This window comes from Podarcis filfolensis, assembly GCF_964270895.1.
Source record: "Podarcis filfolensis genome assembly, chromosome: 3".
Classification (NCBI taxonomy): domain Eukaryota; kingdom Metazoa; phylum Chordata; class Lepidosauria; order Squamata; family Lacertidae; genus Podarcis; species Podarcis filfolensis.
The window spans coordinates 59,329,341-59,357,229 of NC_139606.1; the positions used below are offsets into that span (position 1 = coordinate 59,329,341).

Sequence of the window (27,889 nt, forward strand, 5' to 3'; positions counted from 1 at the left end):
TTTAAAAGTAAGACACTCGCTGTCAGTAACGCTGGAGAGAGATTCTCTGCATGTGGTAGCATTTACTAATATCCAGCAACAAGAACTCTTAATGTGAAATGAAAATCTGTGACCACTTATTCACCAACCAGAGGATCAAAGTAAGGATGAGGCATGTTGGAAACCAAACTGGAATTTTTAAACACACTCAATGAGGGTTACAGCTTAATGGTTACTCTGATAAGGCACAGCCCTTAGTTTTGGTCAAAGCCACTTTAGAGAAGTTTTTTTAAAAAATCTGTTTCTAATTAAACTGATTCCTCCTGGAATGGTTATTTCTTCTACTATGCTAGTAAAACTCTAATGCAAATGTCCACACTGAATTGCAGCAATTAAATTATATCTCCTCAGTCTAGTGTATAAACATTTAAAGTATTATCATGATTTATATTAACCAATTTTCTCCTGAATGTGTTCTGAGACTATGGATAATAATCTGCCAAATTTCTCTCCTTTATAATAATTCAACATTGATTGGTTGTGTAGCTTGTTTTAGGTTTTTTTTTAGAGTATAATAAACATACTTAAGGCATACTTAAGTTCATATTTATTCTTTTTTTCATATTATTCAACAATAATTTGTTTAAACAGTAAAGAGAAAGTTTATGTAAAACTGAACAATAACAATGAATAGAACTTAGAACACAAATATAATATTTTAATAGTCTTATTTAATTTTACCTAATAAACAATTCAATTATTTAAAGTAATTTATTTTTTTTATATTTATTAGTATTATGCACCTGAAGATGTATGCTTCTCTTTCAAATAATCTTTCCAAATATCGCTTATTGTTACTATAGAATTTCTTCATTACCTAAGTAATGCAGTGAAGAGAGAGTTGTCTAAAGATCCCTAGCAGTTTTCTCTCCTAGGACATGAGCACTTTCAAGCATCCTTTTCCTTCTGCCTTTCCCAAGGCATTTCTGCCACTACATTGTGGTAGTGTGTCAAGCAAGTGGTATACCTGGCTGCATTCATTTTGGTGGGTCACAAGTTGTGCAGGCTTCTTTGACATCTATAGATGAATTAACTTGAGCAAGGACTCCCGTTTCATTTGTTTGTCATAACCAACTAAGCACAAGCAATTCAGAACATGTTATGCCTTTTTAATAGGGTGCAATATGGTTGCTGAAGAGGGCAGCACCTCTTCACTCATAAACTCCTTTAAATCCAGCTGAGGATTATCGAGATCCAGGGAGAGGAATTTATCTACCAGAGATTTGCAACTTTGCAACTGTTTCTCCTTTGAAGAATGGTCAGTGTGTTGGATGGGTTTCCCATTGCGGAGCAACTCTGACACTTCTACTCCTCGGGCAATCAATTTAGGTGGCATGCCAGCCAAATCTGCAATATTAGCTGCATGGCTGACAGTGGACATGCCTTCTTTGATCCGGTAGAAAAACACAAGTTCATCTCCATCTTGGTGGGTGTCCATAGTCAGATATTGCAGAAGAGGACTGTCAGGCAGGAGATTCAGCTGCATCAGGCTGTGGAAATTAGTGGCAACAAAAATGTGTGGGCATTGGGTTGCTTGTCTAATCCAGTACCTTAGCACAGCAGCCAGAAGAGAGAGGCCATCTACTGTGTTTGTGCCTTTGCCAAATTCATCAATGAGCACCAAAGACCTTTCAGTGGCGTTGTTTACTGCCTTGGCTACTTGGTTAAGATCAATCATGAAAGTGGACAGTCCTAGAGATACTGACTCTCTGCTATGGATCCTGGTGTAGATTCCATCCACTGCCCCTATCTCAGCTTCAGCAGCAGGAACGTAGCTGCCAATTAGGGCCATAAATGTAATAATGCCTACCTGCTTTAAATATACACTCTTTCCAGATGAATTGGGTCCGGTGAGGATCTTAATCCGGCCATGCGTTTCAGTGCTCTCCGCTGAGTTGGGGAAAAAGGTCTTTGCACATAACTCCATCAGTGGATGCCTTCCATCCTTAATACGGATCATGTGGGAGTGAGAGAAACATGGACGGATATATCCATTCTCACGAGCCATCACTGCTAAAGAGAGCAGCACATCTAAGTGTGCTGTGTATTCAATCACATCACTAAGTACTGCAGACTTTTCCAAAATCTTAGTCTGTAGCTGGTCCATGATCAGTATTTCTTGATCCCTTATTTCACAATGAAGATCACCAAGCAAACTATCCAGTTCCTTTGTCCTGGCACTGCGGTAGTGAAGCTTTTCTTCTGACAAGAACATGAAATCTAGTCCCTCAATCTCAAAGTCACTCATTTCCACCATTGTGGGCAGCCGTGGAATAGAGAGTAAGAATCCTATTAAGGGAATATAAATAACGGTACAGGATGGAATCCTATTATCCAGGTCCTCTAGTTCTTTTCGGGCCACCTCTGTAAGGAAGGCTGAAAGCCCCATCAGCTTTCGTTTCTTTTCATCAATGGTGGGATCTACATTTGGTCTGACAGTGAAGTGGTTTGCTGAGATACTGCCTTCAAAATCTACCACTTTGCTGATTAGGCTGGCAATATAGTGTAGATCTTCAGTGAAGACTTGTGAAATAGTCTGGAAGAGCTCAATGGTATTGGGCAGGGAGCGACATGTATCTCTGAGGCACACAGCACTGTAAACGGTTTTGTACAGTGCTTGCCAGTCACTTACCTTAGTGTTAGAAACAGCCATGCGCCTAAGAATCAGGGGTACATTTTTAATATTTTTGAGGCATTCCTGTAGGGTCAGAACTATTTCATGATTCCGAGCTAACAGGAAAAATTGGATAACATCAAGACGTTTGTTCAGTTCTGTCAAATTGCGCGTGGGTCTCATGAGCCACAGTCTCATCAACTTCTCTCCCCACTTGCATCTACAGTGGTTCAGAATCCCATATAAGCTGAGTCCTTCTTTTTTCCCACTGGCTTGTTTATACACAGAAGGATGCACTTCACTTTTAAATATCTGCAGCACAGAGTAAGCATCTTGATCCACGTGTACGATATCTGTCAGTACAAACTTTTTAAAGGCAAGGATAGGAACATTGACACTACTATCTTCCAGTTCAACTCCAACCCTCCTCCTGTCAAGAAACTTCAACAATCCTCCTAGCACTCTTACCACGAGTGGGCTCTCAAAAGGAATAATAGACGACAAATAGAGGATTTTCTCAGTTGCTGTCATGTCAGAGGGGACAAAAGGGAATTGCCTCGATAGGATCCTTTGCTTGCTTACTTCTAAACCAAAATCCATATTTGGATACAGGACAACCTCTGGCTTTCCTCCTTCCTGATGTTCTCCCATAGTATTACCTAAATTGGACAGGAATTTGGCTATGCTATAATCTTGCTTAGCACTACTTAATATGTATTTGGGAAGTACTTCATCAACCACTTTCTGGAGCAGCTTAAGGTCTTCATTGTCTGGTGTGTCAGCCATAAAGTAGATAGAGCAGTCTCCAGTGTCATAGTAGGCAATACCCAGCTCTCCTCCATACCACAATACACACATGCAGATCTCATGCTGTTCTTGTTCATCTTCTTGATCAATGGTAGGCAATGGTTGGGGCTGGCAGTTGGTGGCAAAAGAAGCAGTAGCACTCATTTTTAACAGAATTCTAGAAGATACGTGGCTGGGTAAACAAAACATTCTTTTTAGTGTTTCATTCTTTAACTCCCCCACTTTTCCTCAGAAAGCTACCCCTCCCATCTGGCTATTTCTCCAAACCTATCATATCACTGTTCTTATTTCTTACATGGCCTTGTTATATTTTTTCTTACTCTATGCATTCCCCTCTCACTATATATGTCTCCTAATCAGTTGCAGAAAAAAAGTGGGCAGATCACCCAAGACCTCACTTCTGGTAGGCAAGGAGTATCTAGTTTGCAGTGTTAAGGCAGGTGTCTAGTTCTGAGATGCACATTTACTGCAATACCACACTCATGACCTGGTTGAGGACAAGCAAAGAGTGTCACTTTCCTTAAACAAATTCACATTTTTACTTCCACTGCAGAACCCTTCCCTAATAACAAGTTTTGTTAATAGCCAATTTCACAAAGTAGCACCTTAAAATTGCAGAAATAGGTACCTCAATCACACTATAATGTTTTTTCAACATTATTGTCTATGTGTAGTAAGGTAAAGAGGGATGCGGGTGGTGCTGTGGGTAAAAGCCTCAGTGCCTAGGACTTGCCAATCGAAAGGTCGGCGGTTCGAATCCCCGCGGCGGGGTGCGCTCCTGTCGCTCGGCCCCAGCGCCTGCCAACCTAGCAGTTCGAAAGCACCCCCGGGTGCAAGTAGATAAATAGGGACCGCTTACTAGCGGGAAGGTAAACGGCGTTCCGTGTGCTGCGCTGGTTCGCCAGATGCAGCTTGTCACGCTGGCCACGTGACCCGGAAGTGTCTGCGGACAGCGCTGGCTCCCAGCCTATAGAGTGAGATGAGCGCACAACCCTAGAGTCTGTCAAGACTGGCCCGTACGGGCAGGGGTACCTTTACCTTTACCTTTTTAGTAAGGTAAAGTATCTGCTTACATATATATGTATGATAGAAAGATCAGGTGGTACTTCTGTGTTTGAGCATTTCCTCACGTGTGCAATGTGGTATGCTTCAAAGTTGTAAATGAAAGAGAGAATGGTATGAATGAAGAGAGGTATTGCATATGTATTGATGGAAGTGAATGAGTGAGTCTGCAACGAGGAAAGAGGGAAATGGAACATCGCCCTTTCCTACCTTTCTTTCTTTGCTGCATATGCTATAGAAACAAAACAAACAACAACAAAAATAACTGTTACAACAGTTGTCTAACAACAAAAATAACTGTTACAACTACATTCGGGAAAAAAAGAAAGACTTTCAAAAATTCCACAAGATTATTAGACACAAAGGCACCAGAAGGATTCTCTGATTGATTGATTGATTGATTGATTGATTGATTGATTAAGTAAGTTAGTGTTTTGTGAAGACGATACAGGTAACTCACAACTTATAGTCATTTAACTTGTGCACATTCAGCTTTATATGCTTGGGGGCGGGGAATGAAAAAATAAAAAAATAAAAAAGGGGTGGACACCAGGGGAAAAAAAACTTTTGCAATCCCAGTCACCACTGCCCCTAGTGTGTTTTGACCATACATCATTTTGGCTTTAGGCACTATCCCAAGAATGTAAGCCTCATGTAAGTTTAGAGTCAGCATACCGTAATAGTCTTACCTGAATTCTTCTTAAGTTGCTAATTGTGAACGGTCACTATTTGAAGAGTCTAGAGAAAACAGATAGATTATACAGAATAGGTAGAATCAGATGCTTTTGGACCTTTATAGAAATATGAAAGGTAGCTAATAAACTGTTCAAGAAGTGGTTTTGAATGTATAGGAGAGTGAGCTGGACTTTGATATGAGACTAACCACTAGAAAGTATAATTAAGAGGAGGTTCCTCATTCTGTAGCATGAAAGTAATATTTTACAACATGGCTTTTGCAAGCAAAATAACATGAAAAATGTGAACAAGGTAGTTTGCCTTCTACACAGAACAAGTAGAGAGCTTGAAGAATATTAAATACGAAAACATAGTTAATCACATGCATGTGAGGCCTCTTGAGTTCAGTGTTTCAGCATATATGATATAGTGGTTAGATAAGAGATCAGTATCCAACCGTTGAGTGAATCAACATGATCCATTTGGGGTCTTATTCTCAAACTGGGTGTACTAGTTTCTATAAAACTCATTATGAATTTGTGCGTGTGTTTGGAAATAGTTGTCTGACTGCTTTACCAGATTATGGTTGTACGTAATGTTTGAAAAGCCACAAAACCCATCAAAGGTTTGGCAGGCCTTATAACGATCATGGGAACCAGGCAGAGGGCTTCTCGGTTGTGGCGTCTGCCCTGTGGAATGCCCTCCCATCAGATGTCAAGGAAATAAACAACTACCTGACTTTTAGAAGACATCTGGAGGCAGCCCTGTTTAGGGAAGTTTTTAATGTTTGGTGCTTTATCGTGTTTTTAATATTCTGTTGGGAAATCCAGCCAGATGGGCGGGGTAGAAATAATAAATTATTATTATTACTATTATTAGGTTGAAAACATCAACCCTGGTTTGAAAACTAATTAAAAATGCTTTGTGAATTATGTTTCTGTTGCTCTCTTATTGTAACATTGGCTAGAGATTATAATTAGACAAGGCTATAGGATACTATGAAGCTGGTTTATATCCCTTTACTGCAGACAAACCTTATGTCCCCTCAAGCAGACAAAGATGCCTGAATAAGAGCTTAAAAAAAGAAGTGGAGGGACACCAGAGCTCCCTCATAATATAACCACTGCTGGACTATACCATTCCAGCCTGCTGTGGGAGGGGACGGTTAGATACTTTAACGTTTTCCGTTTTCCCTCATAAAATACTACTGCATATAAAACGAAATGTCCCTTGCCAGTTATGGAGTAATTCTGGTATGTTTTTCCTCAATATTCCATAGACTGTGTAACAGGATATTTGTCCTGTCAGGATATTGTATTAAGGCAGTGCCCCTTTAGTTCAGGTTCCACCAAAAGCCTCAAAATTATCTGCTTAAAAGTAATTGTAGTTAAGTGGCATATACATTGTTTAAATAGATAAAAATTCTATAGCTTCTAAAAATGATACCTGTTGAGCTTATAGATTGAAACATGACATATGTGAGGTTTATGAATATGTCACCTTGCAAACCCAGTAAAAATTGTCTCAGAAATGCTGAAGATTAACACTTGGGAGTATATACCTCAAAGTGACAGTTTTTGCTCCAGTATTTATACAAGCATATTTCTTTACAATTGTGTGGTAAATTGTGTGGTATTCAAGCTTGTTAAGGAAGACATGTCTTCATGGCTTTGGTGAAGTTATGAATGTCAAAAGTTCAAATGTAAAAAGACTTTTCTGCCCCATTAAAACCCATGGTAGTAACTACTGGCAAAATAATACGTGGTGTGTTTGTAATTTAAATACTGATGTTCGAAATCCCCAATCAGCCATGAAGCTCGCTGGGTGACCATGGGCCAGTCACTCAAACTCAGCCTCGCCTACCTCACAGGGTTGCTGTGAAGATAAATGGGGAGCAGCAGAACTGTGTAGGCCACCTTGAGCTCCATGGAGAGAAAGTGGAATATAAATGTAATAAATGAAATAAAATAAACGTAGAGATTATCACAGCTTTTGCAGAGGGAGTCTGCTAGTAATTTAATTTAATTTAGTTTAGTTTAATTACAGTTTATGACAATGCGGTGCAGAAGTTGCTAGGTTTTGGGGGCCTGTGGGCACATTTGGAAAACTAAGAAGAGAAGGAGAGTTTGGATTTGATATCCTGCTTTATCACTACCCGAAGGAGTCTCAAAGCGGCTAACATTCTCCTTTCCCTTCCTCCCCCACAACAAACACTCTGTGAGGTGAGTGGGGCTGAGAGACTTCAAAGAAGTGTGACTGGCCCAAGGTCACCCAGCAGCTGCATGTGGAGGAGCGGGGAATGGAACTCACCAGATTACGAGTCCACCGCTCTTAACCACTACACCACACTGGCTCTAAGAAACTGTTGTAGGCATCACCTCACAACTGCAGACCCTCAACTGCATGCACACATCTCACAACCACACATGAACACACATTTTGAGGAAGCATAATTTGTGACATTACACAACATCAATATGGATCACAGGGCCTGTCTGATAAGGCATTAGCATTATTTTTCAGTTTTCTGGCTTTGAAGAGCTTGAGCCAGTATGACATAGCTTTAAATCAGCAAGGTTTTTTAAATCATTGTATTGCATTGATCCTGCAGATATTTAACTAACTTCTGCAAATTATACTTGAGTTATAAGAGTCAGTGTTGCATTAGGGGTTATCAAGAGATGACTCCTGTGGAGTTAACATCATTTACCACTAGATGTCAGTGACATTTCAAGAATTGGGAAAAGCAAAGTAATATTTTGAACAGTGAGCAAATATTCTGTCCAAATATATTCTGACACACTTGCTTTGTTTTTACCTCAGAAAGCTTCTTCAAAAGTACTTGAATAAAAAGAAATGCAGAATTATTATTACTATTACAACTACTACTACTATTTCTGTATTTCTTTTCCTTCCAGTCTGGAGCCCAGGGCAGTGTACAGCGTTAATAAAAACAGTCTATTAAAAAATTATTACGTTAAAGGCAATTAAAAAAACTCATTGCATTCAACAGAACCCAAATTAAAACTGCAGCAACATATTTCAACTGCTGGAACATTTATCTCCCCAAAACACAGATGAACAAGTATATATTTAGCTGATACCTAAAGACTACCAATGACGAGGACAGCTGTAGTTTTCCAAGAAGGCAATTCTATAATGCACTGAATAATTCTAACAGATATGATAAAGGAACCATGCAATACGTAGAATTAAATTTGAAATAGCTGACCATAGCATCTTTCTATTACTTGTCTTTAAAATTGCTTATTTTAAATGACCAAGCCAAATTTATATGCCTATGGTATGCCAGTATTTTAATGGAATAATACTCATTAAATAATCAGGAGCCAGCTGTTTACCTCGACAGGTGCCCAATAATGCTAATCTCTGATTTAATTAATGTTGTGCTGATACCATTTACTGGTTATACCAGACAAAATGTATTGTACCAATCAACTTGAGTATAGGATTTCTCTGTATTGATGTGCATCCTGACCCAACAGAAGTGATCTATAGCTGGTTACAGGTTTTCATTCACAGATCTCTACTACTGACAGACAAAAAGACGCTAGGAGAGTGGGCAACTGCTTTAGGTATGGCATTTAAATATAGTACTTAAGTTTCTGCAGCTGCAATGGACTCATCAGTCTTGCTGGCTAATAATCCAGCTATCAAGTTTTATTTCAAAATTTCAGCATGTTGAAACTTTGGTCAGTAGAACCAATAGGAAAATATTATGAAAATCTAGTTAGTCTATAAAGTGCTGTGCACATTGATGGTGCTGTATTACTCTTCTGCCTCCTTGTTAGAGCATGTATTTTTTCTTTACTGTTTTAAGGGAGTGAAAAGAATTGACCCAACCTTATTTGAGAATTTCAAAAACCATCATTTTGGAGATGAATCCATGAAGCGTCTAGATCTTTGCTCAATGTTGAAAAAGAAGCAGCCTAATGGCTACTATCACTGTGAGTCCTCTATCATAGTAGGTAAGTGCAATATATTTCTTATGCTTTTCTGAGTTAGCTGTAAGTGAAATGGCTTTTTGTTATGTTCACTCATCCTCCTACTTCTTTCATGACCAAAAGAGTGTAGCATATGCGTGGACCTTTTGCTTAGTTCTTCGAGATTTCTTAACACAAACGCAGTGCCAAGAATGCAGTTTAAATAATGTTTCTGGTCAAGGCTTTGAAACTTGTTCACATAATATTGCCTCTTCCTCAATTTATCTTCTTAGAAAAGTCAGATTAAACGGGAAACAATAGGCACTGTTTGAATTTATAATTGCCAGGGCTGTAAACTTCAAGCAACTTGATTGATGGATTTAAAAAAATTAAAGCTTTACATTAACATTAAAATTGCTTTCCCCCTCCTGGATTAATAGGAGAGGCTGTGACTGAGGGAAAGTTGCATGCAGGAGGTTCCTATATCCCACCCCATTGTGTGTACATGGAAAAACAGCACACTTAAAAATGACTCGCGAATGGGAAGCCAGCTTATATTTTTCCTTTCCATGTGAAACTACTCTAGCTTTCTAACAATGAGAACCAGAGCCAGCTGAAGCAAACAGTGTTCAGCGTCAATAATTCATTTAAGTCTGGATCTTCCACAATACTAATAAGTTTCATTTTTAAAAGCCATTTGGATTTTAGCAGAGATGGCCTTTCTTTAGGGTGGCCTAGTGTCCTCTTCCATACCAGACAGCCAGCTGCTTGGGATTGTGCCCCTTTTCCCTGTTCATCCAGTAAAATTCATGAAACTGGCACTTAGGGAAGGGGTTTTGGAGGTGGACAGGGGGTCGTGATCTGACCTTCCTTTCTTTTTAAATGCCAGATCTGGTTCCAAGTGCCTCCTACCGCTTACAAAGCAGCACTGTTGTTTTTTTTTAAAGGTAATGAAATCTATTTATTTTTAACGTACTGTATTGACAGCAGGTCAAGCTTGTTGCTGTGTGTGAAAGACGTGAGGACATTTCCTTAAGGACAACTGCCAAAGGAAATGCAAAAAGAAAAAGAAAAAGCTGCCAGTGGATAATACTGCGTCTAACTGTGCCACATTAAGAGGGAACAGAAGCAGCTCTGCACCCAGAGCAAAAGCAACAGCTTTGACAGAAGTAGTAGTAGTAGGAATACCAAACAGCTGCTAGGGAGCAACAGTGAAGGACAGAGAGGACCACCAGAATGGGAGACAGAGGAGGAACTGATTTGGGGTGATATTGGAGTGAGATGCAAATTAAATAAATTTATTTTCAACAGTTGAATGCCATTTGTTTATTATTAATTTCTCACACAGGTGAAACTATTCTCTTCCTGCAATATCCTAAAAAGGCTTTAATCAATATATTTCTTTATTTGTAGAAAGCCAGGTGACTAAAGCATAATTAATCAACTTACAACCCTTATAATTACTGCAGCATACAGAGGACTAAAGCAGAGTAAAGTTTTCATTTGCTATAGAAATGTATAAAAGCAGTGGCTTTTATTATTAAATAACTACATACCACATTTCTATATTACTCAGTAACCAAAGACTTGTATTGTGATGGCAAAAATACCTTTTGGTTAGCCTACAGGACCTTTCTCCATCAGCTTATTTCAATGGGGCGCTTTCCTCAACAGTGAAAAGAACTATACTCTTTACCCTGGGTGCCCCTGACACACCCCAGATGATTTGGTCCTTATGACATTTTTACTGATAATGCTGGTTTGTAACTTTGTAACTTTGCATTGTGAAGTGCTTCACTGTTACTCCAAACGAAAAGTAGTGTAGATATTTTTTAATTAAAATAAATACATACAGGTGTGCTAGAAGTAGCATGTTGACTCCAGTTAGAAGCTTCCACTAATGGAAGGCAAGGAGAAATGATTCCTGTTGATTTCTTCTTCTACCTGCAGCCCTCTGTAACCCCATATACCTAGATTATCCACAGCAGTTGGAAGGTGGCGTAAGGAACTACAGGGGAAAGGATGAAGTGGCAAAGCTCTCTTATCCCCATCTTCTGTTAGCAGAGCCTCAGTGAGATCTTCTGTACATGGAAACATTTGTTCTGTTTGCAGAAGGGCATTATTGGATGCAATCCAATACATTACATTTTTAGCCTGAGTTAAATCAATATCCTTTATTGAATTTTATGTTCATAGTCTATAACATTTTCTTAAGGTATTATGGCATAAAGAGGCATTTTATTAGCAAGGGAAAGGTGCTCTTGGAAGTGAGTTTATATATACTAGAAAGATACCATAATATTTTTTTGCTAATGAAACAGTTCAAAGCAAGTTCAGTATGTTGTTCAGGTTCACTTCTCACCACTGTGTCATTTGATTTTGGCTTTTATTCTGCTTTGGAGCATGCAGCAGAGATTATTACTAATGTTTATTCTTGCAATTTATATTTCGGGCTCTGAGTAAAAATAACTGTCAAATATAACATGGCTAAACAATTGCAATCAGTTTTTCCACGTGGCCTTCTATTTTTTATTTTTTTTATCGTGCTTAAGGCGAATTTTGAAATGCATTCGCATCCTCAGTTTTCATGTTTGTTTGAACAAGCAAAAGGTAATGGGGCTTCTATGGGCCTTTAATTAGTTTATTCCTGTTCATTCCCAGCCTCAGCAGTACTGCATCAATCCTTATTTAGTAAGTTCCTGTTTCCTGCAGCATGTATGTGTGTCTATTTCTGTGTCATCTATGCTGCATTTGCTCATTGTGCGTTTACTGTCAGAGCAATTGCTCCTGTTTTATTCTATTCTTATTCTATTCAAGTTCCCCCACTATAGGAAAGAAAGCTGCCTTATTATTTCTAAGAATACAGTTCTGGGGCAGCAGGGCAGAGCCTTGGTCATGTTGCTCCATAGACAGTGATGGCCTATTTTATCTTGCAGTACAATGAGACAGGAATTAAGTTGTCAAGACCTGATGTAGAAAAATTCACTGTGCTACTTCAGATTGCAGGATGCAATTCAAATTTTAAGTTCTCTCTCTGTTAAAAAGAAAGCGAGGAAAACTCAATGCAAGTAGAAACTAGCAGAGCAGGAAAAGAGGTGACCTAGAATCTTTCACCCTAGCATTAACAGGATGCCTCCCCATAAGTTTTTTTGTGGAGGAGTATTAAAAAATGTGAAGTGACTCTCTGCAATCTCATGTAGGTACTGTCCACCCTTAGCACCTCAAATTCTACCACCTCATTCTGCATGTGTAAACCAGGCAATGTCACTGTCTTTCAGTGGTTTATGTAAAATACAGTTGAAAGTTGTTTCTTCAGTAGAAAGAGATGGTGCTTTAAATCTTTCATGATTTCATTTATACCTTTTGTTCTTCACTGCCAGCAATATCAGTCCTGATGAGACTGATGGGGAAAAGGCTATGCTGGAAATGAAGTCAGCCGAGTGGCGTGAGATCAGAGTGGGCAGATAGGGGAAGTGTTAAGACTTCCACATGTTTCAAGGAAAACATTTTAAGGTCAGATCATGTTTTCACATTCAGCAGCTGATAAATAAATGTGTGAGAAACTGAAGGATCCAGAGCGGCAAAGAAAAAGCCTAAGGTTTCAAAGTGAGCCAGGACATTCTTACCATTGTAACTTCTGACTAAATTCTCATTAAGCTGTCTTGTATTTTTCACAGGACTGCACACAATGGCTTTCCAAATTGGTCCTCCGTTTCTTTGTTAAAAAATCATAGGTACTGCTCATGAGCGCTTTTATTTTTAAACCAAAAAGTGCCGCTCTAGTATATTTATAGTGAATTGAATATGAAAGAAAAAGATCTGAAAAGACGTGACAGCAATATTTGTTTCGCACTCCCTAATTAGAAGCTTCATTATTTTGATACCTCAGGAAGATACGGTGCAAAAATAAAACATCTGTAAAGGGCTCAGTTACTATTTACAGCTCTAAACAGGTTTGTTTTAACTCCCCTTCTTAATGATGGCTATTAGTACATACATAGAAAGATAGATAGTGTTTTGGAACAGGTGCTTGATGCAACTATCAGCTGTCTCCTGTCTTCCTCAGTATGCGATAAGTTACTTATGTTTTGCATAGGTATGCTGTTATAGGGAAGCAAGAACTCTCTCCCCTTTTTCATCCTCTTACTCCTGTTTCACAGCTATCTGTCTGTCAGTGTCTGCAGTATTGCACTATTACCACTGAGGTCAAGCTTCTAGCCCTGTGCTGATTCTTGTGTATTTCCCATTATAAACTGTACTGTGGGTAAATTCATACAACCAGTGCTGTTTTCTAGAAAAAGAGGTGTTGTACCTCACCATGAACACCTCCCTCATTCTCGTAGAATGGCAATGGTGCCCAGCTGAGAGGTGCCAGAACTGAGTTCTTGTAAGTTGTGGCTGGAAAAAAAGACTTGCATATAACTATATTCATTTATTCATTTTTTGCAGTAACAAGTGAAAGCAAATAAATTTCATTTATTTTATTTTTCATAGTTCTAAACCACTTTCCCAGCAAATACTTTCCCGAGTTGTGTTGTCCAAAATATCACAAAGCTTTTAAGGCACCTTGTATCACTTCAAACACAATGCATTCTGAACATGCAGCGTACATGCTAAGATGCAAGTCAGCATGCGTGTTGATGTGAGGCATCAAGTGATGCACATTTATGTGTAAATCAGCTGTTAAAGAATGTGAGGAGACAAACATGATCAGCACCTTCATTTTCTCTTCTTTCAAACTATCAGGCTCTATGTATACACACTCGTATTTACATCCAGTGTGCTGGTTTTGGGAAATGATGAGCACACAGCATTAACCACAATCCTTTCTCTATCCCATCATCTCTTATAAAGTACTGTGTTTTGATTAGTTTTCTCCCAAACCACCTTCAATCCAAATTGAGAAAAAGAACTACTTTAAAGCTGGTAATTTGCAAACAGCCTATGTAATGTTACATAGTTTTCAGTGGACGATGCAGGCACCCTTACTGTTAAGACAGATATTTGGCCATCAAAAACAAAACATTGAACTCCTGTCTTTCACAATTTGCACACATCATTTAATCCTTTTTGAATTATCATAGGTGCTAGGGTAGGGGTAGACAGCATCTTAAAAAGCAGAGACATCACCTTGCCGACAAAGGTCTGTATAGTTTAAGCTGTGGTTTTCCCAGTAGTGTTGTATGGAAGTGAGAGCTGGACCATAAAGAAGGCTGATCGCCGAAGAACTGATGCTTTTGAATTATGGTGCTGGAGGAGACTCTTGAGAGTCCCATGGACTGCAAGAAGACCAAACTGATCCATTCTGAAGGAAATCAGCCCTGAGCGCTCACTGGAAGGACAGATCGTGAAATTAAGGCTCCAATGCTTTGGCCACCTCATGAGAAGACAAGACTCCCTGGAAAAGACCCTGACGTTGGGAAAGATGGAGAGCAGAAGGAGAAGGGGACGACAGAGGACAAGATGGTTGGACAGTGTTCTCGAAGCTACCAGCATGAGTTTGACCAAACTGCGTGAGGCAGTGGAAGACAGCAGTGCCTGGCGTGCTCCGGTCCATGGGGTCACGAAGAGCTGGACACAACAAAACGACTAAACAACAACAACAAGGGTAAGGGTGGGGAACCTCACTGGGGAACTGCAGGCCCTGAGGTTCGATGCAGCCCTTTAGGGTTCACTGACCCTTAGAATTTGCCCTAGGCTACACACCTCTCGATTGCCCTGCTGCACCTGCTCCGTGAGTGCTTTTGCCTTGCTCAAATTGGTCCTTGAACGGTGCTAATGCCCCCTGCTTGCCTAGCAGGAGAGATGTTTGGGTAAAAACCTCTGACTTTTATGTGGTTGGAAGGAGGCCTGTGCAAAAATAATAGTCATCTCACTTGCCCTGCACACTTGTGCCTCTGACTCTGCCCATCACTGCCACATTCCCCACCACTATCACAGGCTGTCTACAAGGGAATGTTCTCCTTGGGCTGAAGAAGGTCCCCCTGTCCTAGGAATCTAGTGGTGTGGGCACATGATTTCTTATTGCAGCTACCATGGAAATGTTTTATGAGCTGTAGACTGCATTGCACCTTTTCAACAATGCCATGCAATGAAGAAATTGTTAGCATAATGAAAATAGGCAGGCTTAAGTATACAAAAGGCCAAATTCAAGTCACGCAGTGTGTTGCTGGAAGCCAGCACACAGACTCCTGCTACCACAGTGGTGCTCTTCCCACCCCCTCCCGTGCTTCCTCCACATCTGCTTTGGAGAGTCGGAACCCCTCAGAACAATACATGGGGAGACTGTCCATATGACCTGAGCCACCTACTCCGGTGTTTAGCTCTCACTTATTTTTATTTCATTTATTTCATAGAATGTATATACTGCTTGATTGTAAAAAAATAATAATCATCAAAGTGTTTTATAGTCCACTATATACAAACATTTCCAGTGCCTTCCATATTTATTAATTAAATTATTTCAGCCTTGCCTTTTGTAGCCAAATGGCTTCCAAGGCAGCTTACAGAGATTTTAGAAAATCAAAAGGCAAAATGAAATGTGCAGTACAATACCAGAACAATATAGTTTTTACCTGACATCTGAACGCCAACTGTGAGGAGGCTGAATAAATATCCTAAGGTCGAGTTCAGCTGCTGGGCATCATGACAAAGAAGACCTTCCACTTTACAGCTATGCTTCTGCTGGTTTTGGGGCTCAAATCATGGCCTACATTAATTATCGTATTTTTCGGTCTATAAGACACCCCCATGTATAAGACGACCCCTATTTTGGGGGACTCCAATTTAAGAAAATGGGGGAAGATGGTCCCCCAAACTTTGGACATTATTTTTTAGGGGGGAAAACCTAGTCTTATACATGGAAAAATATGGTACCTGAGTGCCAGAAAGGATCATATGAGAAGGCCCAGGTAATAACCAGCACATGCTTTTTTAAGGGGAATGCAACACCATCCAAGCAAATCACACACCTTTATCTCAAATAAGCTTTCTTAAAACCCCCCAGACTATCACTGTCTTGCCTGGATAATGGCAATATAAAATAAATAAGAATAAGTATAGGAAAAAGCCATTTTCTTTTCTGTTAAAATGCCAGAATGGCCCTTTTCTTTCTTCAACATCTGATGGCTATCCAAAGTCTCCAGAGATTACAGAGAATGCTGCATGATTGCGCAGAGATTCTGCTCTGATGGCCATTGCAGCCCTCTGAGGTATTCTAAAATAAGATACACTGTTGAACAGGTCAGTACTTCAGAAATAATGTGAGCATTGCTATTAAAACGTTTCAGGTTTAATGCCACAGCATCTAGGCAACAATATAGAACAGCAGGAAAAGTTCCTTTTGCTGCTTCTAAATCCAAACTGCCTTTGTCTTTAAAGCTTAGTATATATATTGAGGATGAGAATTTTTTTGGAGGGGTGTGGTTGTAAAAAAAACATTATAATTGAGCATCTCCAACTGAGCACAAGATTTGAAATTCCACTACACACTGTCCCAATTATTATTATTACTATTTTTATTTATTTAATTCATATACCACCCTATACCCACAGGTTAGAGATTTTTCCATTGGCTCTGTAAACTTGTCTTTGTTTCAGTTGAGAAGCAACATGCAAGATTCCAGAAAATATTTCTAAAAATAAAATAATTCATCATCATCATTATTCAGTATGAGGAATGTCTAGCTTCTCTTGTTAAGATACTGTGTGTGGTAGAAAATGGGAACAAAATTCCAGTTTGCTTCCCTGGTTTTACCATCTTTTTAATAACATATTTCTTAAAAATAGGTTGGATCCAGAATTGTATCGGGTAGACCCCTGCTAATAGGATGCTATAGTTCCTCTGCAGCCCTGTATGTCTCCTGAAAACTTGCTTGGGACGTTGTGAGGGCCCCTGGGACACTGCAGAGGAGAATTGCCATAAACTAGCAGCCCCCTCAGCCCCTAAGTTACTGCCCACAGTAACTTACAGGTAGCAGGACAGGAGCCTCAACTGGATCAGAGTCCAGCCCATGAACAGAGGAGACCTTTCCATTCATGAAGGAGATATCTGGATCTAACATTGTTTTAACAAAAATTACTAAATGCAAAATGCATGTGCCTACTATGGAGCCCTATGTATCGACTGTCAAATATTTAATAACTTGCACATCAACTATTAAATGCCATCAGCTACCAAATGTCAATTAATGTCAAATACTGGAATTTCTTTGCAAATGTTACCAAAACTTCAAATATTAGAATATTGGAATTTTGACATGAAGACAATTGAGACTTTTTTAAAAAAGAAAATTATTGTCTGCTCTAGTGCTATGAACCACTGTTTTAATGTGATAAAAAATCATAAAGATTGAAGGTTAAGCAACAACCTCCATTTCTCCTACTCACTATGAGAGCATACTGAGCTTTTCTGTTAGTAATTATGATAGAATAGCATTAGCGTTTTTGACCAAACTGCAGGAGGCAGTGGAAAACAGAAGTGCCTGGCGTGCTCTGTCCATGGGGTCATGAAGAGTCGGACACGACTAAATGACTAAACAACAACAAGCATTAGCGTTACTGTTTCTGGATTTTGCAGGTAATTAATATTCCCATGTAGAAGGGAACACACACACCATTTCTATGAAAACTTACATCTCACACTTTTGATGTCTACACACAATTCCGGGCAGCTTACAACAAATAAAACTAGCCATAAAATACAATAACATTCGGAAACAAAAACAATATAACAGAATCAGAGTAAGTTCAGCCATGAATAAAAACTTACCTATCTGATATGTGTGTTATATGTAATATAAACCCATTGCAAATTACCAAATTCATCATAAAATAATGTAATGCTTAGAATCCATGCTGCATGGTTAATGGTTGCCAAATTCAGACCCATTGACTATGCATATAGCTGTATGTAAGAGCTCTGGGCAGTTAGAAGGTATGCAGAATAAATGTATTTTCTGTGAAGTGCAGCAAGAGATGTGCTTGCCACAGCACAGAAGTACGGGTTGGGGGGAAATGGCTGGTCAGATACTGAAACAGCAGCTGCAGCATATTATCATGCTTCTCTAGGCCTGGGCCAAACTTGGCAAGCCTAGCATATTCTGGACTTTGAATTCCCCCCACCTTACATCCCTACATCCCTTGTAAAGGTATAAGCATTCAAGAGCAGAATAAAGTTTAAGACTTTTATGCAGTGAATATCATTTTAATACAATCAAAATAAAATTTAAAAATAATGGCAACATTTAAGTGAACGCATGAAACTGCTTATAATGAGGAAATCACTTCTCTACCCACGCTAGTCTGAAAGTGGCTCTTAGAGACCTCTCATCTTTTTTTAAGTTTGTTCACTGATACCCTTTGGCTAGAGATGCTGAGATTTGAGCCTGTGGGTCTCAGAGGTGACATGATTCTGACTGGAGCTTTGTGAAAAATAACACTACTTGTCATGCTCCTATCAAACCATGCTTCTCACCAGGCTTCATAATTCCAGTCATCGTATCTGCATATTATATGCACATATGTGCAACTGTAACCTGTTTCTTGAAAAGCCTTTTCAAGCGGTAGTGATTGGGAAGCAGCAGGTGTGTGCAACTGTGTCGTCGTCGTCTTCTTCTTCTTTGGCGATCACTCATAGCTGAGTAAGATTGTCTTCCATAAACAATGTTTTGACAATGAATCCATAAGTGACTGTGGAGGCCAATTCTGGACCCACACGTCCTTCCACTGTGGGGACATTGGTTCCTGGGCGGGAGTTGATCACGGTGTGGATTTGCCAAGCGTGCCTTCCTCTTAGCTCGACTGTGTATGCACATACATGCAGGACCAGCCCAAGACATTTTGCTGCCTGAGGCAGACAAGGTGGCACCTCCCACAAACAAAAGCTGACTGGTCTGTAGTTAAAACTTCCTTCAACGCTGGTGACAGGATAGGATCCTTATCACAACTGAAGCTTCAGGCCAGATTAGGAGGACAGGAGAGAACATATGGCAACAGAGAAGAATGGGTGGATTATAGCTGAAGGTGGCTGCTGCTCCCCCTCAGCATCCACCATGCGAGGTGCTTGCCTCACTCTGTGAAATGCTGGAGCTGTACCTTCATGCATGCATAAGTTTTTGCATACCTACGACTTCCTCACTCATGTGTTTTTACATATTTGAAACTCTCTGAGGGAGAATGTAAAGAAGCATTAAGGTAAAGGGTTAATCACCCTTCCTGTTACTTCTCTAGTACTACTCAGTAAGTGGCTTTAAAGGGGGGGGGGGAGGCACTGTGTTATTAAACCACATGCACTTGCACCTAACATGAAATTTATCCCTAAAGTATGTGAATATTTTCTTCAGTTGCACTATGTAAGATTAATAAGTAAAAGGAAAAAAACCTAGTCAACCTATTTAACAGGACTGGAAGAACAAAATGCTGCTGAAATGACAGGAGTGTTGCCATGTTAGCAAAACAGTGCTTTCCTATTTTTCAAAATGGGTGAATGTGTGGCTAAGCCATGGCTGCTGTTAAGGTTCAAGCGAGCAGGATTTGGCCTTGCTTCTGAGAAACTGAATGTTTCCCCTCTGTAAATAATTCTAGCAGTTGTGCAGCTTTACCAGCTGCTGTTAAGCTTGAGGGCAAAGGTTCTTTATATTCTATTTATTATGTGAACTGTGATATCACAGTATGGATTTGAGAAGACACAATACTAAGTGCTTCATAATAGCATCTCTTTCTGGAAAGGCTCTAGCTGAGTGGTTAGAGCATCTGCTTTGTATGCAAAAGGTTCCAGGTTCCATCCCTGGCATCTCCAAGTAGGGCTGGGGGAAAACCTCAGTATGAAACCCTGGACAGCCATTGCCAATCAACATAGATGGAACTGAGCTAGATGAGCCCATGTTCTGACTCAGTATAAGGTAGCTTCCTATATTTCTATAACTATTATTAATCAAAATATTGCAGGTTGAGTTAATTGTATATTTTGTATGTCTTGCATTCTTTCAGAATGCTGTTACACAACTCTATGTTGTGACTTCATTTGGAATACTGTATATATGATTTTTGGTCGTATTTTGTACTGCAACTTACCTTGATATCATTAATTTCATGAAGAACAGGGTCGAAATTGAAATAAACAAATGTAATTGATTGCTTGCTATGACCTTCTAACAACTTTTTCTTTAGAAATGCCTTTCAGGCATTTCGATAACCTTTCAGATCAATTGTTACTGTGTGTTGACTTAAGCATTATGTGTGCCTGGCTAATTTACTATTACAATGTTTCAGATGGGATACTTAATAATAATTAAACCATTTTGAAATCTTGTATTAATTTGTTATTGACATACTGACTAATACATAATGGAGACAAGTACAAGCTATACAGTGTAATAAATCACTATGAAGACACGGGAATAATTTCCAGTGCAATTTCCTCCTGAGATGTTCCCTTTTCCCTGTGGTTTTATTTTAAATTGAGAATGAGAAGCACTGAATGATGGAGGTATTAAAAGCTTACTTCTCAGAACAAAGAAATAGTAACTATGCCAAGCTGTTAAAATATGCTGAGATATATAGGTTAAAACCTGAAATAGATTCAAAATAGTGTGTGACTGTGGAACTGTCTGGTTTCCAAGCACTAAGATAAAGCTGTCTTTGAAGCTGGTTTGATTTAACTAATGTACTTATAAAAGATTTTCTTTTAACAGCTTGGGCACACCATTCTGCCTATGAGAAATTGCTCTCAGTATTTCAGTGTTGGGTTCTGAAAGCATCCAGGCCCAATTTTAAATATGTTTTTCAGGTTTTGTGTTTTTATATGTGATAAGCAGGCATGCATCTGATAAAGATAGGCATATTAGTCAGGGAATTTCAGCCTGCACATTTTTTGTTTGAAAATAAAAACTGAGAGCTATGAAGTGCCATAAAGCTGTTAAGTCTGGTGCTTTGGGGTCTGTATTTACACATCAAAATGTGGCTGAACTCCAAAACCTGTTACATGTAGCTGAAATAGTTTGAGAATTGTAGTGTATTCTCCTGAGAAATATTGTGAAATGGGGTTTTGTTCATTGTAGGAGTACATTCTTGGGAGAGAAATGGTTCTGCAATTCTTATGCTTTTTGGTTCTTAAAAAATCAGCTCTGTTAATCCCGCCAATATACAGTGGTACCTCGGGTTACAAACATTCAGGTTACAAACTCCGCTAACCTGGAAGTAGTACCTCAGGTTGAGAACTTTGCCCCAGGATGAGAATGGAAATTGTACGCCGGCGGCGCAGCAGCAGCAGGAGGCCCCATTAGTGAAAGTGCACCTCAGGTTAAGAATGGTTTCAGGTTAAGAACGGACCTCCGGAACAAATTAAGTTTGTAACCTGAGGTATGTGTGTAAGGATTGAATTTTGCAAGTATCCTCTTGCATCACTATATTATGAAATGTATCATAGTGAACAGCCAAAACCAATGACTGTTTTGGGAAATGCACTATTTTTTTCTATTTAGTAACTGAAATGAGATATGAGATGGTAGATTCAATACCGAACTCTAAATAGAAGGCATGTAAAGATTTAAGGAGTTATGGAATAAGGCCCCTTGATTATAGGAATGGAGCCTAGAAAGGCTTTTAGAAATAAATCTCGACTAGCATGAAAAATTCTATTCCGGTGCCTAAAAATCTAAAGGCCAATATACCATCTGATCTTCTTTTAATAACAAAAGAAAAATATGCTTTACCCTTTGAATTTTAATTGAATGGATTCAGTGGGTAGTTTTACTACATGTTAATTTGTTACTTAAATTTAAAAAGATGGCATCAGTTTGTAGGTTCTGGAAAATATTTTAATGAGCCGACTCACAATATCAAGAGTTGAAGTCTATATTTCTCCCTAGGGTGGGTCATTTATTCACATCCTAAAAGAACTACTTCTTAGACCAGAAGATCAAAATGACACCACTAACAACTGGCATTAATTGCATTAATAATAATCTCAGAAGTAACGTGGCTAGCATGAACCATTATTTAACTTTGGAACAGCACTTTAGTTTGCTTGTACTGTTTCATATATATGTTCTTAGTAATCCTTTCAACAACCCTGTAAGGTAGGTCAGCATAATTATCTCTGTGTTGCATATTGGGAGTGGGAGGGACACTGAGTCTGAGAAATAGTAGCTTGCCAGACAGCCATTTAGTAAGTTCATGACAGAGATATGATTCACACTGGGCAAGCTCAGCTCATATGTTTGCCTGCTGCACTTCATTAACTCTCACGGGGACAATCCAGTTGAAGTTATGCATCTTGAAGTTTAATTAAATTCTGTGTGAAAACTTTAAGCACATTCTTAACTCTCCCTTTGAAATCGGCTGGATTGCTTTTGACACAGATTCACAGAGATCAGAAGTGTTCATTGACATTGGCACTGGCTTTTACTGCACTTCTCCCCCCTTTCCGGCTTGCTTTGTATATTAATTGATGCACGTGCAGTTCTTGGATGCCCCGAAAAGGATGACTGAAACTCGTTACTGTCAGAAATATTCTCCCTTGCTTTAATGGCTGGTTTTTACTTATGCCCTGTAGATGTGTGTTAAGCAGTCATGTTTAATTCATTTGTACTTTAGAATATGGGTCATGTGTTTCCCCCAAACTCGTGATTAGACAGGCTGACAATTTCTGCTTAGATAAGACATGCTTTATTACAAAATGTAGATGAATCTGTTACCATGCCTGATACAGTTTTACAATCCATTCTGTCATATCAGAATGGTTTAGGAGGTTGCTGTCTTCCTAGTATTCTATTTTTAAAAAGAAAATGCCGGTATTTCCACGGAGGCACCATCTGACTTCTCCTGTCCCTGCTTTGGCAGCAAAATGATAATGGGACAGCCCTCAACATTGTTAGGACACTGTGTTCTTTTCAGATTGTTATAACACATGGGTACAATTAAATATTTTTTTAAAATAAAACCCCTCTGCTTTTGTATGTTGGTGATACTGAAGCAATCTGCTAATTGTTAATGATATTGTAAAAACAACAACAAAGATTGTTGTCGTCCTAAGATCAATGAGGTTTTATCCAAAATTGAAGATCAAAGACAGCCATGTGTTTAGGCCACCCTGATTCATAAATCTCTGTCGCCATGTGATCTTTGCCAAGTCATGTGATCTCTGCCAAGTCTTACATGTTTTTATGGGCTATCACATAGGGGCACTGAGGTGTTAGGTAAAGATATAAGAGTGGTGAAACAAAGGAACAAGATGGTGAGGTTGTGGAATCTTCTAGTTTGCAGTTTTCTTTGTCTCCCGCCAAAGTGTGAATGCCTTTGCATGGACATGCCTGCATGTCAATGCCCCCTGGTATGTACACAAACGAAAATAAATTAAACCTTGTTAAGATGAATGATGGTGTGGTGTGGTGGAAGCACTGTGAAACACACTGGAGAAAAAACAACTTCACGGTTCTTTAAGGTAGTAAAGTGATCTATCTCATGGACATCTTCTCAACTCTTTGCTCTCTCAGTTCAGTTCCTGTCACTGTTTCTGCTAGGGGAGTGGGTGGCAGTGTAGTCTAAACTAGGGGTCAGCAACCTTTTCTAGCTGTGGGCCGGGCCACCGTCCCTCAGACCATGTGGGGGGCCAGACTATATTTTTGGGGGGGAAATGAACAAATTCCTATGCCCCACAAATAACCCAGCAATGCATTTTAAATAAAAGCACACATTCTACTCATGTAAAAACACGCTGATTCCCGGACTTTCCATGGGCTGGATTGAGAATGTGATTGGGCCATATCCAGCCCACAGGCCTTAGGTTGCTTACCCCTGGTCTAAACCATTGAGCCTCTTGGGCTTGCCAATTGGAAGGTTGGCAGTTCGAATCCACACAATGGGGTGAGCTCCCATTGCTCTGTCCCAGCTTCTGCCTACCTAGTAGTTCGAAAGCATACCAGTGCAAGTAGATAAAAGGTAGTGTTGTGGTGGGAAGGTAAACGGCACTTCCATGCACTCTGGCACTCATCACAGTGTCCCATTGAGCCAGAAGCGGTTTTGATCAGCCGGCCACATAATCCGGAAAGCTGTCTGTGGACAAATGCCTACTCCCTCAGCCTGAAAACGAGATGAGCGCCACAACCCCATAGTCACCTTTGACTGGACTTAACCATCCAGGGGTCCTTTACCTTTCTGCTTATGGAGCATTTGCAGGACATGTTGGAGGACATGCTCTAATAAGCATTTTCTTACTTTACATTAATTTTTCTGTCATTAATTACAGAATTACAATGAGGCATCATTTAAATTTAGTGTTAGTTGGAGTCTAATGGGACTTTACATTCTCTGAGAGCTTAAATATGGCAGGGCAAGGGGAAGTGAAAGAGAGTTATAATTCCCAAGTAGAAAAGTAGCTAGAATAGATAGAAAAGCCAAGTAGAGTTACCACCTTTTTCTGGTAGAGTTCCTATTTCTTCGAATGTCATTTAACAGACAAGAATTTAACAGATGTGACTTTTTGCTGATTTAGTGATAGAAGAAGCTGCACCTGTTACATTTCTGCCAGTCATGCAGCTTTTAAAAGCAGAGGACACCCAGAAAAATAAAAAAGATGTTAAGGCAACACTAGCTCTAGCACTTTATGAACTCTAAGATTAATAAAAACTGATTTTTTTTAAAAAAACCCAACAACAACTAGCTATTGTAATATATTCTTGATGGTGGCAAAGCACAGTGTCTCATTTCTTTAAAATCCCTGTGCAAGGAAGCCCTGTAAAATGTATGAGGTGTGTGTTTGGAGAATCATGTCTCTGTTAATCAGTCCAGATTAAAAAGTGAGTTTCCCCCTCTCTTCAACTATCTGTGCTAAAGCATTTTACACAAGGACAAGGAGGTGGAGCCTTGTTCGTTCATCACAGCACACAGCTCGCTTGCTTTCCCTTTTCCTCGCCTCTGTGTGTGCTTTTCTCTCTTCCTTGGAGTAGAATGAACAGTTTTCCTTTAGACTCCAGATTGCTCTCCACTTTGCAGTTTGGGGTGTACACACTGCAAGGGCAAGGACGAAAATAAAGCTGTAGATGCCATGGGTCAACTCTGCTGCTATCCTTTTGGGAGAGATGAGGAGAAAATCAGTAAGTCTGACTGCTTTGTCTAGTGCCAGAGTCTTTCTAAATACTGGCTGCAGTATTCCAGAGTGCTGTTTAAAGCTGGGGAAAGGCAGCTTTATTTATTTGGGGTGAGGTTCCCCCTTTAAATTAAATACTTTGCTTCAAGAGTTTGAGTGCAGGTAGGTAAAAGATAAATGTCTGAATATATAGCTATATATGCTCAGTTTATTAGATTTGTTTGTAACAGAGGAATTGTATTCTGATTACTCTTTGGAGGTTGTTTTGTTAGTGAATAGTAAAGATGATATCTTAACAGTGCATCAGGGTGTATATTTGTTTAACTTACCAGGTATATACTATGGGATAGGGCAGTATTTGCCCACTAAAGACTAATCTCTTTTAAGGGCAGTGATTATTAGCCAAATGTAACAGACATGGAGGTTTGAAAATATTTTTGTTGCTGTTATACTTTGAGGATGAGAAAATGATGCAATAGCACTTTTGTTTATTATAAATGCATGGCATCCATACAAATACAATATTCTTTTTGGAATAATTACTAGATCTGCTTCTATTTTAGTTCACATTGCAGTGAGTTAGGTGCACCAGAGAATAAAATTGTGCTAACAAAATGTAAGTGATTTGACTTCAGTTTTCAGATTTATTTATTTATTATGTGCTTCAGTGCAATATTTGTACCAACCTTGGCTACATAGTGACAAATTTACAGTTGACTTTTTACTAACCAAAATATTTCCAGTTTTCCTCTTAGAAAATCAAGCCACACCATGTCTGTCACACTGTTTCCAAATTGTTTTAATCAGCTTCATATATTTGGTCCTAGCAAACTTGGAAGGTGTCCATTAATAAAATTAATGACTATGGCTGCAAACCTAAGTATGTCTACTCAGAAGTAAGTCCTAGTGAGTTCAGTGGGACTTATTATTAGGTAAGTGGGGTTAGGATTGCAGCCTAAGGCTCCAGTGCTATAACACTTACATGGAAATAAACCTCTGTTAGCTGACCCATAATATTAGATGTGGTAGTCCCATAAGGTACCCACTTAAATATCTTTCTCCTAATTATAGATTAACATTTTTTAGTGCAAAAAAGACAATGTTAATGTGGAATAAAAGATTGTACAATATATTTCAAATTATTACACAAGCTTCTATATAACAGCACACCCATAAGAAACCAGATTGTGAGCATTTTGGCTTGAGTTGAGGGCGGGGGAAGGAGTTGGAGAATGCAAGCAGGTTGTCCAGAAGTTCAATGTTTGGGTGTAGGATAACAGCTGGATTGAAGTTAGGTTGGATGGAGAAAGTTGAGAATGGGTTGAGCGTACAAAACATTGGGTTAGATGTAGACATAGTCATGTTTAGAGTTACACCCACTGAAATAAATGGGACTCAAGTTAGTCATGACTGACATAAGTTCTGTTGATTTCAGTGGGTCCTCCCTAAACATGACTAAGTCTGAACCCAAACCTTGGCATCACAAAAGAGTAATATGAAGACAAGATTGGGTGACATATCATGTTCTAAGCAAATAGCATATTGTGCAAGAAAATTATCCAGTGGGAATAATTTGGCTAATGAAGAAAATATTGTCCTCAGTGATACCAAGCTGACCTAACAAGCTGTTAGGATATCATGATGCAGTGGGCAGAGGCTTTGTTGTTGATGCTTATTACCTTATTAGCTCCCTAGGAAAAGGGTAACTGTTCCGAAGGCTGTGTGGTACATGATTACTTACCGTAAATACAATATTTTCACTTCAGAAAGATGTGGGTTAAAAGGGATATTTGGTTACATCATTTCTATATTTTACATAATAGGCAGAGCCAGGGAGTAACATTATACTCTTTGTTTTGTGATGAGAAATATAACTTCCAGCTATTATATCCAGTATATTTCAAAAGGAGCCAGAGACACATTCAAACTTCCCTTCTAGCTGTTCTCTGCCACCCCCCTCAGTCATTAAAACTATGTAGTATATGAATACTGTTGAATGCAGTATTTGCAAAATTAAACTTTATCACACAGTTTAGATTGTTAGCTGTATTTATTAGATTTAGAGGAGATGTTGTTGGACTCCCATCTCCTATCAGCTCCACCCATCATGTCCAGTGGTCAGGGATGAAGGGAGCTGTAGTACAGCAACGTATGGAGGGATAAAGGTTCCCCACCCCTGGATGATCAGTTCTGGGCCATAATATGTATACAGGAAGAAGGCAAAGTAAGCTCAGACACAGAACAAAGAAGAGAGTTGTCCAACTCACTAAGGTAGCACACTTGTAAAAGTACCACCTCAGACTGCAGGTGGAGGTTCAACATGATTGGATGCTTTCTGCCATATAAAACCTTGCCTATAAAAATCTAGCATATCATGTAGAAATCAACTCTAGGTTTACTCATTGGCACATTGTTTTCTGTATACAGGGACTTTTTCAATGGAAGAACATTAAACCATTAAAGCCATCACCTGCAGCCTAAGTAGTACAAGCCAGACACAGGTTTAGCACCTCAACAAGGGTGGTCAATATACAATCACCAGAGTAGACATAAATTAATCAGAAATGAAAGCCAGGAAAGGTTCTGGTATAGGCTTATGGGACTGGCAGGTAGAACAACCAGTGGGGTCGTCAGGGTGGCTTGGGTAAGAACCACAGGCTA

At 39.3% G+C, this 27,889-nt stretch overlaps 2 protein-coding genes and 1 long non-coding RNA gene across 14 annotated transcripts in view; 2 read left to right on the forward strand and 1 right to left on the reverse strand.

The window, feature by feature from the left end:
* The window catches only part of LOC310760040, a 592,410-nt gene that overhangs the window by 40,683 nt on the left and 523,838 nt on the right, over positions 1–27,889 (forward strand). The window lies entirely within an intron of this gene.
* The window catches only part of AKAP7 (A-kinase anchoring protein 7), a 76,669-nt gene that overhangs the window by 37,224 nt on the left and 11,556 nt on the right, over positions 1–27,889 (forward strand). For 3 of the 6 annotated variants that reach the window (XM_083607800.1, XM_083607801.1, XM_083607805.1), the window contains exon 7: positions 9,039–9,186. In XM_083607800.1, coding sequence (XP_083463926.1) covers positions 9,039–9,186 — 148 coding nt within the window. Of the gene's footprint in view, positions 1–9,038; positions 9,187–10,030; positions 10,089–10,128; positions 10,458–27,889 lie in introns of those variants that run through there. The other 3 variants (XM_083607802.1, XM_083607803.1, XM_083607804.1) reach the window with 3 other exon arrangements.
* MSH5 (mutS homolog 5) lies at positions 564–7,468 on the reverse strand. 7 transcript variants are annotated; one of them, XM_083607664.1, is made up of 4 exons: positions 7,061–7,468; positions 5,212–5,260; positions 4,733–4,754; positions 564–3,632 (listed from the first exon to the last, which is right to left on the reverse strand). In XM_083607664.1, exon 4 carries the CDS (start codon positions 3,602–3,604, stop codon positions 1,139–1,141), a length of 2,466 nt encoding a protein of 821 aa, XP_083463790.1. In that variant the 5' UTR covers positions 3,605–3,632; positions 4,733–4,754; positions 5,212–5,260; positions 7,061–7,468; the 3' UTR covers positions 564–1,138. The 7 variants fall into 7 exon arrangements, with proteins under 7 accessions (XP_083463790.1, XP_083463792.1, XP_083463788.1 ...); XM_083607666.1 differs by lacking the exons at positions 4,733–4,754; positions 7,061–7,468 and adding exons at positions 4,534–4,607; positions 6,759–7,051; XM_083607662.1 differs by lacking the exon at positions 7,061–7,468 and adding an exon at positions 6,759–7,051.